The sequence below is a fragment of the Lacerta agilis genome, chromosome 7, assembly GCF_009819535.1.
Source record: "Lacerta agilis isolate rLacAgi1 chromosome 7, rLacAgi1.pri, whole genome shotgun sequence".
NCBI classification, from domain to species: Eukaryota; Metazoa; Chordata; class Lepidosauria; order Squamata; family Lacertidae; genus Lacerta; species Lacerta agilis.
The window spans coordinates 71036387-71051578 of record NC_046318.1 but is presented as its reverse complement, the minus strand read 5'-3'; the positions used below and the strand labels follow the sequence as shown (position 1 = coordinate 71051578).

At 44.7% G+C, this 15192-nt stretch overlaps 1 protein-coding gene across 1 annotated transcript in view; it reads left to right on the top strand.

The window, feature by feature from the left end:
- EXT1 (exostosin glycosyltransferase 1) overlaps positions 1-15192 on the top strand; it is a 254182-nt gene that overhangs the window by 204386 nt on the left and 34604 nt on the right. Inside the window, exon 2 of the mRNA XM_033155780.1 lies at positions 14798-14891. Within this exon, the coding sequence (XP_033011671.1) occupies positions 14798-14891 (94 nt within the window). The remainder of the gene's footprint in view (positions 1-14797; positions 14892-15192) is intronic.

Below are 15192 nucleotides of genomic sequence, written 5' to 3'. Positions count from 1 at the left end.
CTGAAATATTGAGACCATTAATAATGGCAGTCACAGAACTAGCTAGACAGGTTCACCATCTAGAGTTTTAGACCTGACAAGGATCAAGGCTAAAATTAGCAGGGGACTGAGGAATCATGGCCATTATGAATTAAAATGGTTCCCTGGGTAGTTTATAATCTCTTCAGTGTAGTGACGAGGGAGTAGCATTAAACACTGGGGAGGAATGTAAGTTATGGCTGATTAATTGATGCAGAACCCTTGCTGTTTGCTTCTACGGGTTGGGATAATGACTATTCAGGAATTCAGAGCCGCTGCCTAATCCAGGCATTGATTGACAGGGCTGATACTTTTCTTTTTTCCACCCCCACCCCACCCCCCCCACAGCAGCGTGTTAGATCGAGAAGTTGAAATTACAGGAATGTTGTGCATTCTGATAATTGCCAGCACAGCACTTTGGTGTTTACACCTGCGTGATGGATGAGGTCGTGTATGTTTTCTCAGCTATGGGTGGTGGGAAGGAGGGATATTTCAATTAAAGTGTGAATAAATTAGAATTGATTACAAATAGGGCCATTTGTTTATACTGCCTAAAAAGGTATTAGCTGAAAGCATGCACCACTTAATCATTATGGAAAGCAGGCTGAAAGCTAATAAAATGTGTGACGGATCTTTGTGGAATGACGGCAGGGCGGGGAAGGGGGGCTCTTTCCTCAGACCCCAACAGCGAGAATAAAATGGCTAATAAAAGTACTTGAAGCACTTGGGAATATATGCTCCTGCAGGGTTATGTCCACCCAAGACTGCCATTGCAGCTTGACCTGAGGGAGAACGAGACCTTATTCCCCAATTTTATGCCTTATTCATCGATTTTCAGCCGTGGGCTGGTCCATTGTCCCTCAGACCTTGTGGTGGGCCAGACTATATTTTGGGGAACAAAATGAACAAATTCCTATGCCCCACAAATAACCCAGAGAGCGCTTTAAATAAAAGGGCACATTCTACTCATGTAAAAAACACGCTGATTCCTGGACTGTCCATGGGCCAGAATGAGAAGGCGATTGGGCCGGATCCGGCCCCTGGGCCTTAGGTTGCCTACCCCTGGCTTAGGAAGTCCCTTTCTGAAAGGAACTAGTTCAAGTTCAGCATGTCCAAAAAAAAAAAACTAATTCCATTTCGTGTTTGACCCTTTACAAAATGAAAGAGTTCAGTTCAAAGTTCACTTCGAGTTCACCCAAATGTTCCTTGGCACACACACAAAAATTCAGCGTTCAGAATGTTGCAAGCTGCTGTGCTGAAGTATAAAATATACTTAAGAAGGCTTTTAAAAACCCATCAAAGCACACACGCAGTGGAAAGTGAATCGGTTAATTAATTTCCCCCCTGCAGGTATGATCTTTAAGCTTGAAAGCCTCAAGAGTCTAAAGAACACACACACACACACACACACACACACACACACAAAAGATTAACTAGAAATCATTCAAAGTTCCACCCCAAAACTAACTTAGGTCAAGTTCATTTCACCCAGCAAGTATGGGAAATACTTTCAGGTGTAGTTCAGAGATTTTTGAATTAATTTGGTGAACTTTGTTAAACTGAACCACTTCATTCCCAAGCACTGGGACAGAGCTTTCCACACAGCTGGGAGGATGAACGAAACCAAGATAGAATCATAGAATCATAGAGTTGGAAGAGACCACAAGGGCCATCCAGTCCAACCCCCTGCCAAGCAGGAAACACCATCAAAGCATTCCTGACAGATGGCTGTCAAGCCTCTGCTTAAAGACCTCCAAAGAAGGAGACTCCACCACACTCCTTGGTAGCAAATTCCACTGCCAAACAGCTCTCACTGTCAGGAAGTTCTTCCTAATGTTTAGGTGGAATCTTCTAAATCTGCTTCTAGATCTGCTTCCACAGCTTGCCATATGTATGTCCTTAGAATTAGATCAAAAAGGCTATATAGTTGCACTTTTTCCACGAAATGGATCTCTTCACACACTAGGAACAACAACCCAAATAATCTGAAGCCAACCAAACAGGTGAGCCACTTGCCCTCATCTTCCATTCCATTGGCATCATCAATCTGTTTTGAGAGACAATGGAGTGTGCCTCCGGGGGTGAAGTCAGATGGTTGCATTAGCAGCACCAAAGTGACCTCTCCGGGCCGCAAGCCTGGGCAGTGTGTATGGAGGTTTGTGGGCTGCCCAAACGACAAGACCTCACTGATGTGGTCCAAAGGAAAGCAGAGCAATACGTTTGGAAGCAGCTGGGCTGCAGGAGTTGCCAGAAGGAGGCGTGCAAGGCTCCATCCAATTGTCTTAGGGACTCCACTCTGGATTTGTGTACTCTTGCAGTGTTGATTTCAAAATACGCATTTCCCTATACCTTCCCTATATTTTCAAAATAGCATGTTATATATGGGCACATTGTTTCGCCAAGCATGATCATTTTAGAATTTCAGAATTCCCCATATTATAAATTTCCAAGAAACAGATACGGTACTATGTTGGACTCGGGTTGACTCGGCCATTAGATACAGGTTGGCCTCCACCAGCAGTCTGTATGTAACGGTGAGGATCAGTCATCAGTATGAACAGACGCTTAGCTTTAGACTTTAATTTTAGATGAAACATGGAGCCCTCATGATTATTCAACAGACTTTAGGCCTGGGGAATGCTTACTGCAAATGCCATTAAAAACCCTGGGTTAGAATAAGCATCTTTTAACAATAGCATGATGCGATGAACACTCATGTGAATCGATTCACACATCTGTACTTGATATAGTGGCTTCCAGCTGAATGTTTAAACTCCCTTAATTGATACATAATTGCATTTTGGGTACAAGAGCTGGATCTTTGGGTCCAATCTGCGATGACTGTTGCACAAACAAAAATACAGTGGTACCTCTGGTTACGAACTTAATTTGTTCCAGAGGTCGGTGCTTAACCTGAAACCTTTCTTAACCTGAGATACCACTTTAGCTAATGGCGCCTGCCGCTGCACTGCCGTCGTGCAATTTCTGTTCTCATCCTGAGGTAAAGTTCTTAACCCGAGGTACTACTTCCGGGTTAGCAGAGTCTGTAACCCGGAGTGTTTGTAACCTGAGATTACCACTGTAATAGTGTACACATTTCTTGCATGTTACAGAAGTTGCTTGTAATGCATGATTTCTCCACATCTGGAAAGTTTCCAGGCATAGATGCAACACCGGGTAAATTATCGTGTTCAACTGACAACAAATGAATGCCTTGTGGAGACACAAATTGCATTGCAAAGGTAGTCCAAGCCGGCCATGAGATAAAAATAAGAGTTCATCTGACAGAATTCAGTGTAAGGGAGGAAGCGAGTTGAAGGCAAACGAAAGACCACTTTTGGGTCTTTCCCAAGAATTGAGGGCTACCTAATTAATTCCTTCCATTAAAAATCTACAGAAAATAATAGGAGGCTAATTTGGAGTGGATTTGTCCTTTACTTCATGCTGATGAAAACAGCAGAGTCAATGAAAGGTTTGGAACTCCTGTAGCAATTACTTGAACTAGAGGTTTCCTGTGTGGCACCCATGGGTGCAATGATGCTCTTTGGGTATTTCATTGGCGCCCATGAAGTATCTGAACCCTCCTTCCTCTTTCACCTCAATGTGGTTTCCAAGGCTTAGGGTACGTGATCCATATTAAAACATTAAAGTGTCATTTTTAGGGGTGTACTTAGAACAGAGGTACGTAGTTGACTTCAAGCATTGTTGGCTTCCAACCAGGGTTAGAAACTCAGGTGTATAAGCTAATCGCCAAATGGCACCTTAAACCTAGGTTGTGGTCACCACAACAGTATGTATAGGCCCCTTTTTCCAGTGGGATGATGATTGTGATTATCATCATTATTATTCTCATTATTTTCCATACCGCTTTAGATTTTAAAGAAAATTTCTCAAAGCGGTTTACAACACATTAAAACATCAAATAAAACAGTCCAGAATAAATAAAATTCAAGCTTCAATGAAAATATTTCAGATCCTTCTCTCAGTGACATTTTGCTTTCCCCTCATTTATTTACCTACCGGTACTTAATTTATTGGCCTGCCCCATGGCAGAAGTACTCTAGGAAGCCAGGGTGGTGTAGTGGTTAGAGTGTCAGACTGGGACCTAGGAGGCCAGGGTTCAAATCCTCACTCAGGAAGTTCAGTGGGTGACCTTGGGCCAGTCACAGCCTCTAAACCTACCTCACAGGGTCGTTGTAGGGAATAACTGAGGAGGGGGGTGAACCATGGACTCCTAGGAGAAAAAGGTGGGATATAAATGCAATAAATAAGCTCTTCTGCTTACTTGGGGGGTGGGGTGGGGATAGAGGTGTCAGTCATCAACCTGGCATCCAGAGATCTCCACATGGTCACCATTGGACCCGCACCAGTCGCAAAATGCACCTGGCGCCTGGCTAATTTCTAACACCGCTTCCAACTCCCATCAGCCCCAGACAGCATTGCCAGTGATCAAGGATGATGGGACCTGTAGTCCAACTGTGTGGGGAGAACACCAGTTAAGGTTACCCCGGATGTAAATCAGCATTCCCCGTGGGGACCTGAGATTCTCACACTTCACACTTTTGCCTAGATCCAGCTAAGAGAGTTTGGATTTGGATTTGGAGAGAGCACTTTTCCAGCATAAAAATTACTGGTAATTGGGATATTTCAGAAATTGCTCGCCAGTGTTTAGATTTTCAGCTAGATGTAATAGAGCCGAGGTGGGTGGGAGCATTTGAATCTTTCATCCAACAGACAAAACATCTCTGTCCAAATGGAACCTCTTAGATGCTTGTTATCCCACAATCTGCTACCAGGCTGGCTGTTGATGCATTTTTGCTCTGTTAAGAGGCTGTGATTCAGGTTCCTACAAAGGGACCTTGGTGAAAGGTTGCCGTTTGCATAACCACTTCACACATTCAAGAAGCTTTTCACAGATGGAAGGGGGGGATGTGTGTCAGACTGATAGCTCATCCTTTGTGCTGCGTCAAGCTCCTAAAATTAAATTTCTGCTCTCGTTTTTTTTATTTTTTATTTATTCTCCATTGCTCTGTAAAGTCCCATGTTTAGGAGTAAGTGTTCTTGGGTGCTTTTGCCCTGGCCTGTTGGGGCAGAGGGTGGATAGCTGCTGCTCAAGTGCGCATGCCAGAAGGCAGAGTGGACACCTTTACAATTTATTTCTTCTTTATATGACCTTGTCAGGGCTGTACTATGTGCGGTGGACTGAATTAGGAGCCAGGAACCAGGAGCTGGAAAGCAGATTAATGGTCAAGGTCTAAGAGCAGTCAGAATCGGAAAGCTAGACCAATAGAACAAAAACCAAAGCTTGGGCCTAGTCCTGGGAACACAGGGAGTTGCCTTCTACTGACCCACACCATTGGTCCATCTAGCTCAGTATTGTCTACATTTATTGGCAGTAGCACTCCAGGGTATTTCCCAGCCCTCCCTGGGGATATTGAGGTTCTGGGACCTTCTGCATGCAGAGCAGATGCCCTACCACTGAGTTACCGCCCTTCCCCAAGCCAGGAGTCAGGACAAAACAACATGACCAGAACACTGGAGCCAGGGCCGGCCCACCCATGAGGCAAGGTGCGGCACCAGCAGATCCCGATGTAGATCTTTATTCTCTCCCTTGTTCCTGATGTAGATCTTTACTCGCCCCTTCTTCCCTGGCAGGAAGAGGTGTTCTATCCTGTGGTTCTCCTCAGGTGCTGTGAATGGGACCCATTTATACTTCTTACTTGATTGGTTCACCAGATGATTTCTGACAGAGACAAGCCGCTACTTGCAGTTCCTCAGAAAAAATACAAAACCGTGTATATCACTGGAAGAATTGCATAAATATGAAACTAAACTGACAATATCATAATGCAAAGGGCATTTATAAATATTTCATCAGAGGCAAACCTATATATGCTTTAAATCATCAAAGTGCTAGTACAAAGTGCAATTTACAAAGTGCCATATAATGTTCAATATAATGATGAAGATGGTATAGCAAATGTCTATCAGACGCGTAGGTCCATCCCCACAATGTTGGGGAAGGTTATTCAAAATCCCTCCAACATGTGGGTGTGTTCTCCCAAGTGCCATATAATGTTCAATATAATGATGAAGATGGTATAGCAAACCGTGACTGTCTGTTGTTGTTGCTACTTGCAGTTCAGCAGTTCACCACATGGGGCAGCGCTTGGCGGCGGAAGCGTTACCCTTTGGGTTGGTTTGCATTACTTGGTAGGGTAGATGTCTATGGCATTTGTTTTCGGTTCCTTCGTGCTGCCTCCAATCTACCTCGCCATTGGTCTCAGTGCGCCCTTCGCCTTTCTTGGAGTCCCCAAGCTCAACATTCTCTTGAACCGACCCTGCACACAAACACCCACCCACCCCTAGTCCTTCTCCCCGTGTAAAATGAATTTATTATGGTGGAAAACCCACCTTGCAAACTAATTTTGTTTTGTGCTGAGCCTGTACTCCCAGACTTTAAAGCTGTCTCCCGTTGCAATCCTAAAGCAAACTCACTAGGGAGTCGCCTCAATGAGCTCAGTGGGACTCACTGAGTGGGTCAACGCAGCAGGGACTGCACTGCGTGCTTCTTTAATGTTTCTGGCGAGAAGTTCAAAAAAACACTTGGATATTTGCCTGATTAAAGCAGACTCAGATTTTTATTTCCCCCGTTTTATTTTATTTTGCCATAAGGCTTGCTCAATTAGTTTCTTAAGTCCATTGCTGTATAATTTGATTAAAATGTCTCTGGGTAGTCCCCGCCCCTACTTTACCTTCATATCGTGATTGTATTCCAAAAGTGGCCTCAAATTTTCCTTGATCGCCTTCCAAGTCTAATATAATGAACTAATCCATTTCTCTTAAAAGGTTACCAACTGTCTATCTCCTGTCCCTTCAGGGACAACTCCTAAGTAGGATATTGTTAAAGATATTCAGCTCTTAATAAGATGTGAACGCACGCATGGTGCCAACTCTTTCTCTCTTCCCCCCCCCCCTTTGGAATTCCCAAATTACTCACAATTCATAATTAACCTATAGAAACCGCTGCCAAGATACTGTGTGAGGTCTGCAAGCATGAGCGGCTCTAGATAGAGATAAGACAATAGGTGGACCAAACCAAGCCCTTTTTTCCACTTGAGGTAAAGGAGAGGTGACCAACTGCCCGGCCTTTAGCTATGCTCTTCTGCTTTCTTGGGGAGGGCCTGCAGCCCAGTGGCAGAGCACATGCTTGGTGTGCAGGAAGTTCCCTGGTTCAGTCTCTTGACTTCTCCAGTTAGGACACGGGAAGATTCCTATGTGAAATCCTGGAGAGGCAAAGCCAGTCACTAGAGGCTGGGTCAAGGACCACATTCCACGGCTAGGAGGCAAAAGTAGACAGCCATAAATGTGAATTTACCTTCGTACAGTAGGTGTCAAGGAGCTGTCGGGCATGCACAGGCCATCCACAGGGCAGGAAAGAACTTGATGCAATTAGCTGTTATTCACAGAACGTAACGACACAACGGAGTTCCTCTGGCTCGTCTCAGGAGACGAAACTGACCCCTGCCTTTCCCCTCTGGATCCCTCCCAAGCAGATGGAGACTGCGGTGAGGGGGTGGGCTCCCCCTCTGGGCCTGCCTGGCCGGTTGCTCAGCAGGACTCTCCTCTGGCAGGGTGTCACGGGAGGAGGGGACCCAGTAGGACTGGGCCTGTCATGCTGCTGGCTGGCAGGGGAAACCTCTCTGTGTTCACACTGAGACTCTCAGCCTCCAGCTCCGTCCTGGAAGGGCATCCTTCTTCTGACTCCCCTTGTTTGCTCAAACCTCCTGCTTCTAGCACCTCCCAGCTCGCCCCTTCCCCAGTGTCCTACCACCATGATCCGAGATCTAAGTCTTCTTCTTCAGTGTCCTCCCTTGGGCAAGCGGCGCCCTCCACTCTTCCTCGTCCTGTCAGTCCTCGACACAAATAGCGACACAGCAGACTGGTTTCTACGTACCCACACATCTCTCCCTATCCTCAGTCCAGGTAACTAAGAAGCATTATTGGAATTCAGTGACATATCCCAGCCAAAACTGCTCAGTTCACAGGGGCAAATCATACGCAGTGACGGCAGTGGCTCAGGAGAGTGTGTGGCCTATGTAGAGTCTTGAGGGCTGGATAGAGAGGCCTTGAGCTCCTCCTGCGGCCCCCAGGACTGAGGTTCCCTATCCTGGTGTAGACAGTGCTGAACGAAGTGGAGCAATAATGTCAACCACGTCCCTCTGGTGTGGGGTGGAGGGAGACTGTGCTTCTCATGAGATTCCCGAGAGAAGAGGAAGCAGCCCTATGCGTTGGGCCTTCTCGGTAGTGGCGCCCGCCCTATGGAACGCCCTCCCATCAGATGTAAAAAAATAAAATAAACAACTATCTGACATTTAGAAGACATCTGAAGGCAGCCTTGTTTAGGGAAGTTTTTTATGACTAATGTTTTAATGTATTTCTAATCTTTTGTTGGAAGCTGCCCAGAGTGGTTGGGGAAACCTAGCCAGATGGGCGGGGTATTAATAAATTAGTAGTAGTAGTAGTAGTAGTAGTAGTAGTAGTAGTAGTATTTCAGGAAGCCCCAGTATAAAGAGAGACAACCAGCCTTTCCTTACCATCCCACTGGCCGTTGCAGTTGATTTGGGAAACCCAGTTTGTACAATGCAGCCAAAGAAAGAGGGAAACACAACTTCTCCTTTTCTCCAAAGCCCAACAAAGCATGTCGTATAGGACAAGAGGAGGGAGACCCGGGGAGAGAGGAAATTGTGTTCCCATCTCTCTGGCATGCCCTATACAAAGGGGGAGCTGATTACAAGTCAGACTGAACCCTTGGACCAATAGCAAGTGTAGATATTCCCATCATGCTCTTCTTTGAGCATCTCTCACGGCTATCCATGTTCGAAGGGAGGTGGTTAGACTTTTGGTGACCCAGCACTGAAAACCTCAGGTTCTGCATCTCAGTAGCAGATGAAGTTATAGGGGAGGAAAGATGTTCCAGCATAGAAAATTTGCCACATTCACATTTCTTAGCCCACTTTTTTTTTTTTTTTTTTTAGAGTTTGAATTTCTTTCTTTCTTATGTCATCTCTAAAACTGACATTTTGCAGAGCTTGTAGCTATCCGGAACATTAACTGGATTTTCACATTTATAGCACATTAATGATGGGAAATATAGGACTGGCATATATTAGCCCTAAAGGGGGAAGCTATTCTAGTACATGTTAAACTTTCCCATCGTGCGACAAACACTGAGGGGTAGGAAAAGGCTGGTGCGTAGAAAAAGGGGAGATAGCAACTCCTGTTTTTTAACTGTCTCTTCTTAATGTGGCTTTCCTCCCATGAATGGTGCCAAGCAAGCTGTTGAATTGTAAGGTCAATCTGCTGTCCGTGCGGAGAAAAAGAAATTGCTGTTGTTAATTATCCTGCTGATATAAGCAAGGTGGGATGTATGCTGTGATTCCTCAGGAACGCAGAATGTGGTATGAAATCTGGGTCCAGTTTCCTGAATAGCTCTGCTTTCTTTCTTCTCTTTTCCGTTTTTATGGCAAGTTTCTAGTCCTTAAGGATGTGGAGATATGCTATATGTGGGCAAATGTCTGCTGAGGAACTTCAGAAACCAGGTGGGTGGCTGGCTGCCTAAGATCTCCAGCGGTTGGAGGTTCGAGCATCTAGGGTGTCTCGTGGCTAAGCAAACAATTGCTGAAAATGCATAAAGGTTGCAGGGGGTTTGCAAAATAAAAGCAATTTGGCATTCTCCCAGTTTGCATAACCTATGCAGATTGTGGGATTTGGCTTTTCCGTTGTGCTGAATTTGGAATGCCTACATAGGTGCGTAGATTTAATTTTATTCCAGTGCAGAGTACGTGCTGCCCTGTTTTATAACCCTGGTGACACAGAATGGCATCAGTTACAGGTGGGTAGCCGTGTTGGTCTGCCATAGCCGAAACAAAATAAATAAAAAAATTCCTTCCAGTAGCACCTTAAAGACCAACTAAGTTTGTTCTTGGTATGAGCTTTCGTGTGCATGCACACTTCTTCAGATACCACAGAATGGCATCGTGCCTCCAAACGAGAGCTCACAGCCGCTTCTGTTCATCCCTTTCCAGTGCTTTAACTGCCAACTTCTTCTTCTTTTTTACTAGCCCTTGCTCCTGTGCTTCCAAGTGTAGCCAGATGTGCAGGCATGAGAAGATGGTGATGCTACTCGCCACATCTGGAAAAGCCTCGCCTGCTGGTTTCTGCAAATTTCAGTGCTGTTAAAAGGAACAGATAAACAGATACAGCAGCTGGAGTAGCTCAGTCAGCAGAGCATGAAACATTTAATCTCAGGGTCGTATGTTCGAGCCCCACCTTGGGCAAAAAAAATCATTGGAAGAGGGGAAATATGACCTTTGTGGTCCCTTCCAGCTCTGCAATGCTATGATTCTGAGATAACAGGCATTTTGGGGGTCAGTTGGCACTTGTTCATAGTAGACTTCCTAGAATTCTCTCCATACACACTGTTTATGGGTTTGGTTGGCTGCTCGGAATTGGATCAGTGTAACTGCGCATCATTGTAGCTATATGTCACAATGTTTTGTGTAAATCTAAGGGAGAAGATTCAAGAAAATGTTGATTTTTTAAAAAGGTGATATAAAAAGGGAGATGGGGGATGAGATTAGGTACACGCATACCAGGTTTTACTCTTTTTAAATACAACCTATCAGTTGCATCTTCTGTAGTTTGGAATAACACGACGAGAAGGTTCCCCCCTCCCACAAGTTGGTGGAGGGAATCTTAATCCATTCCAAGTGGCTTTTCCCCATACAACCACACTTATTCCCATGCAAGTTATACACACTACTTTCAGCACATGGGACTGAAATGCTGGGGCCTGTAATTGAAAATTAGTTTAGTCCACTCTTCACAGCCTCTGCATATGTCCATGTACAGCGGTACCTCGACTTACGAATTTTTCGATTTACGAATGAAAAAAGTGCCTGCACGCCTACGAATTTTTTGACATAGGTTGGTTTTAGATGGGATTTACTCAACTTACGGATTTTAGATGCGGTTTACTCGACTTACAAATTTTCCCGGATTTTTCGTTTCCAATGCATTCCTATGGGGAAATCGCTTTTTTCGACGTATGAATTTTTCGACCTACGAATGTGCATTTGGAACGGATTAAATTCGTAAGTCGAGGTACCACTGTATAGATGTATCAAACACACACACACACACACACACACAGAGAGAGAGAGAGAGAGAGAATACCTTTAAAACATTCAGTGTCTGCAGGCTATGATTAAATGAGATTATTAGCATTGCGATGTTTTTGTGCAGGATTTTACTGTCAAAGTAAAAAATTGACTATTTTACTATACTATTTGCATAGTACAGAAATTTCTCTAGAAAGGGAAGGTGCATGTGTGTGTTTAAGGGATGTGAGGTTGTTTGGGGGGGTGCAAGGAGAGATTCAATCTTGATCATTTTTGTCTCTGGAACCAGCAGGCTGGCAAGTTGAGAGCCATTTGCAGGTTTGCCAAAAACACACAATTAGCTAATAACTGGCTTGAAACTGTTAGGGATTTGATGTGTGTTTTTGGTAAATGGTTCTGAAATGATTGATGGAATTGGAAAGAAAGCAGTAGGGTCTAGCTAAACGCTTTAATTTTGAGAAACGGGGGTCACCGGTCCTCTGTGTTTAATTGCCAAAATTTCTTCTCCAAACCAGTCTTGCATCACAACACACACACACACACACACACACACACACACACATTTAGAATTGCTCTTTCTCCCTCCATAGCCCAGCTAATTTGTCCCCTGCTGGCCCCACAGTTACACAATCTGACTCTTTCTAGCCATTTTTCACCCTTTACTGGGTTGATCAAAGTGAGATTGTATTGGTGCCTGGTTGTTCTTGGTTGGCTGTATTGGTTGTCAAAACTCTTTCTCCGGTGACAATAAATTGATGCCTTCGTGGGGCAGCTTTTGCATCAATATTTCCAGAATGGGAAGCATGAGTGACTTAATGGGATGCATTAAATCAATTCATTAATCACATATTCAAAGCGTAGATTTATTAAAAAATGATAACAATCCGACATTAATCGGAGCCAATCTTCCTCACCGCAAGATCATTCTAGCGACAAAAATTGCAAAAGCATCTGTTGAGCTCAGAAATGCATCTCAAGACCATTTTCCAAACAACAAATGGTTTTTGTTCTGCTGCTTAGTCAAAAGAGATGCTGTATGTTTTTGTGTATGTGTGTGTGTAATATTAAGACATAATATTAATCCCAGCTTCTCCCAAGGGTAGTTTACAGTGCGAAATCAAAAATCCCAAGACGAGAAAAATAGACAATGTTTGTCGCGTTTACAAAGAACAGCAAAGTGGGACAAATTCCAAGCCCAGGTTCCCTTTTAGTGAGACGGGTCGTCTATTTCTGGGACATGTCACTTTTCCATGTGTTTGGCCTATCCTGTTTCCACAATAATCTGTGATTATTTTAAGTGAATTCCAAAATAATAATAATAATAATAATTGCATTCAAATTAATGTACGAACCCAGGGGGTGAAAATGAGGGCTAGTCACTTAAAAATGCAGACAAAACCAAATTCTTCTCTACCTGTTTTCTCTCAGAGCCAGTGTGGTGTAGTGGTTAAGAGCGGTAGACTCGTAATCTGGTGAACCGGGTTCGTATCCCCGCTCCTCCACATGCAGCTGCTGGGTGACCTTGGGCTAGTCACACTTCTTTGTAGTTTCTCAGCCCCACTCACCTCACAGAGTGTTTGTTGTGGGGGAGGAAGGGAAAGGAGAATGTTAGCCGCTTTGAGACTCCTTCGGGTAGTGATAAAGCGGGATATCAAATCCAAACTCTTCTTCTCTTCTTCTCATGCTACTTATTCACTCTCCCTGTCTCCTTGAACCTCCGTTAAAAGTCGCCCCTATTCTCTGCTTCTCTGACCAGTGACGGCATTGCACTGCAAACCCCACACCCTCCAATATTCCTCAGGTGAAAATAGGGACATTTCCCACACCCCCCACCACAACTGACCCTCCTCGACCCCCCATTTTTTGCCCCTCCCACTTCCTTTCTTCCCGCCCAGGGCTGCCTTCCCCTCTGCCTGCACCTGAGAGCCAGTGTATCACACTAGACTGGGCCTCCTTCTCCCCCACTCTCCAGCCGCTGCCACCGCCGCAAACTGCCCAAGGGAGGAGGCTGGCAGTGGGGGCCACGGAAAGGCAACCGGATGCCCCTTTGCAGCCACCACTGCCGTTGCTGCTCAGGGCAAGCTCCGGCTCATCCTCTTCCCTGAGCCTTGCGGCGGCGCTGGCAAATGAAGAAAGGACATTCTGGGGTCAAATCAGAAGCAGGGGTGGCTTCCGTAATTCTGGAACTCCCTGGAAAATAGGGACCCTTAATCTGTAGGATGGTCAGGGCCGGATTTAGGTTTGATGAGGCCCAAAGCTACTGAAGGTAATGGGGCCCTTTATATGTCCAGCTGTCCTTTGTCAACAACAAATTGTCGCTGTTTTGTGTGTGGAATATATGCTATATTATGGTAATTTATGGACCTAATAGGTATCTAAAGCCATTTGCACATGCAGAATGTAAGCACCCTATAAATAGAAATGAGCAAACCAGTGATATTTCAGGGAGCAGGCTAACGGGGGGGCCTTGCTTACACCACAGGAGCCTACACAACACAAAACACTGTTTATGTATGTAGGTTTTATTTTATTTGTTTTTTATCTTATATTTTGGAAATATACATCCAGGTGTTTTTCTTTTCTTTAATTTTTTTTGGGGGGGCTGCCCTAAGAGAGTGGGGCCCTAATTTATAGCTTGTTTAGCTTATACTGTACGTAAATCCGGCACTGAGCACAGGAACTCAATTCAGCTCACTCGCTTGTTTGCATATTGCCATCTACAGGTGAAACTTGAAAAATTAGATTATCGTGGAAAAGTCCATTTATGTGAGCAATTGTTTTCATTAGCTACTGGAGTTTAATATATGAGATAGACTCGTGACATGCAAAACGAGATATGTCAAGCCTTTGCTTGTTATAATTGTGATGATTATTGCGTACAGCCGATGAAAACCCCAAAGTTGAGATTGTTAATTTGGGGTTCTCATCAGCTGTACGCCATAATCATCACAGTTATAACAAATGAAGGCTTGACATATTTCACTTTGCATATCATGAGTCTATCTCATATATTAGTTTCACCTTTTAAGTTGAATTACTGAAAGAAATAAAAGGATGTCATATAGAGGAGGGAGAAAGGTTGTTTTCTGCTGCTCCAGAGAAGCGGACACGGGGCAATGGATTCAAACTACAAGAAAGAAGATTCCACCTAAACATTAGGAAGAACTTCCTGACAGTAAGAGCTGTTCGACAGTGGAATTTGCTACCAAGGAGTGTGGTGGAGTCTCCTTCTTTGGAGGTCTTTAAGCGGAGGCTTGACAGCCATCTGTCAGGAACGCTTCGATGGTGTTTCCTGCTTGGCAGGGGGTTGGACTGGATAGCCCTTGTGGTCTCTTCCAACTCTATTATTGTATGAAATTAACCTTTCCACAATATTCTAATTTTTCGAGTTTCACCTGTACATTTATTTTCCTTTATCTTTTTTGCTTTTGTTCCTGTTGTGCCTCCCCTAATGCGATGCCAGCTTTGCAGATGTGAGCTGGTCCGGCGATGAGTCTAACCAGATGTGCAGCACCAGATGTTTACATTTGCATGCACAGTTACTCCCAGGCTCATTGTTAATTTATTATTTCCCCCCCCCCCCTTTCTCCTGTTAGGTATGATTATCGTGAAATGCTGCACAATGCCACTTTCTGTCTCGTCCCTCGTGGCCGGAGGCTGGGATCCTTCAGGTTCCTGGAGGCCCTGCAGGTAAGATCAACCGTTTGACTGGAGACTTAGAGCCGTTTAGCACTCCTGTCAGCTGGAATTCTGTGCTGTGTGATAGCGAGGCAAGAGGAAGGCGGATTGGAGATTTCATTTCCCTAATAGTCCATAATCCAGCGTTCCTACTTCAGGAGCAGTTGGCAGCTATTTTGCCCGCACCAAAGCTGGGTTGACTTAGCCTAAGAGGGTTTGTTGAACATGGGGAGTGTGTGTGGGGTGGGGTGGTGGAGGGAGAGAATCTATATTCCTGGAGAAACACTGACTTCATCCAACCAGGAAGTTAGGA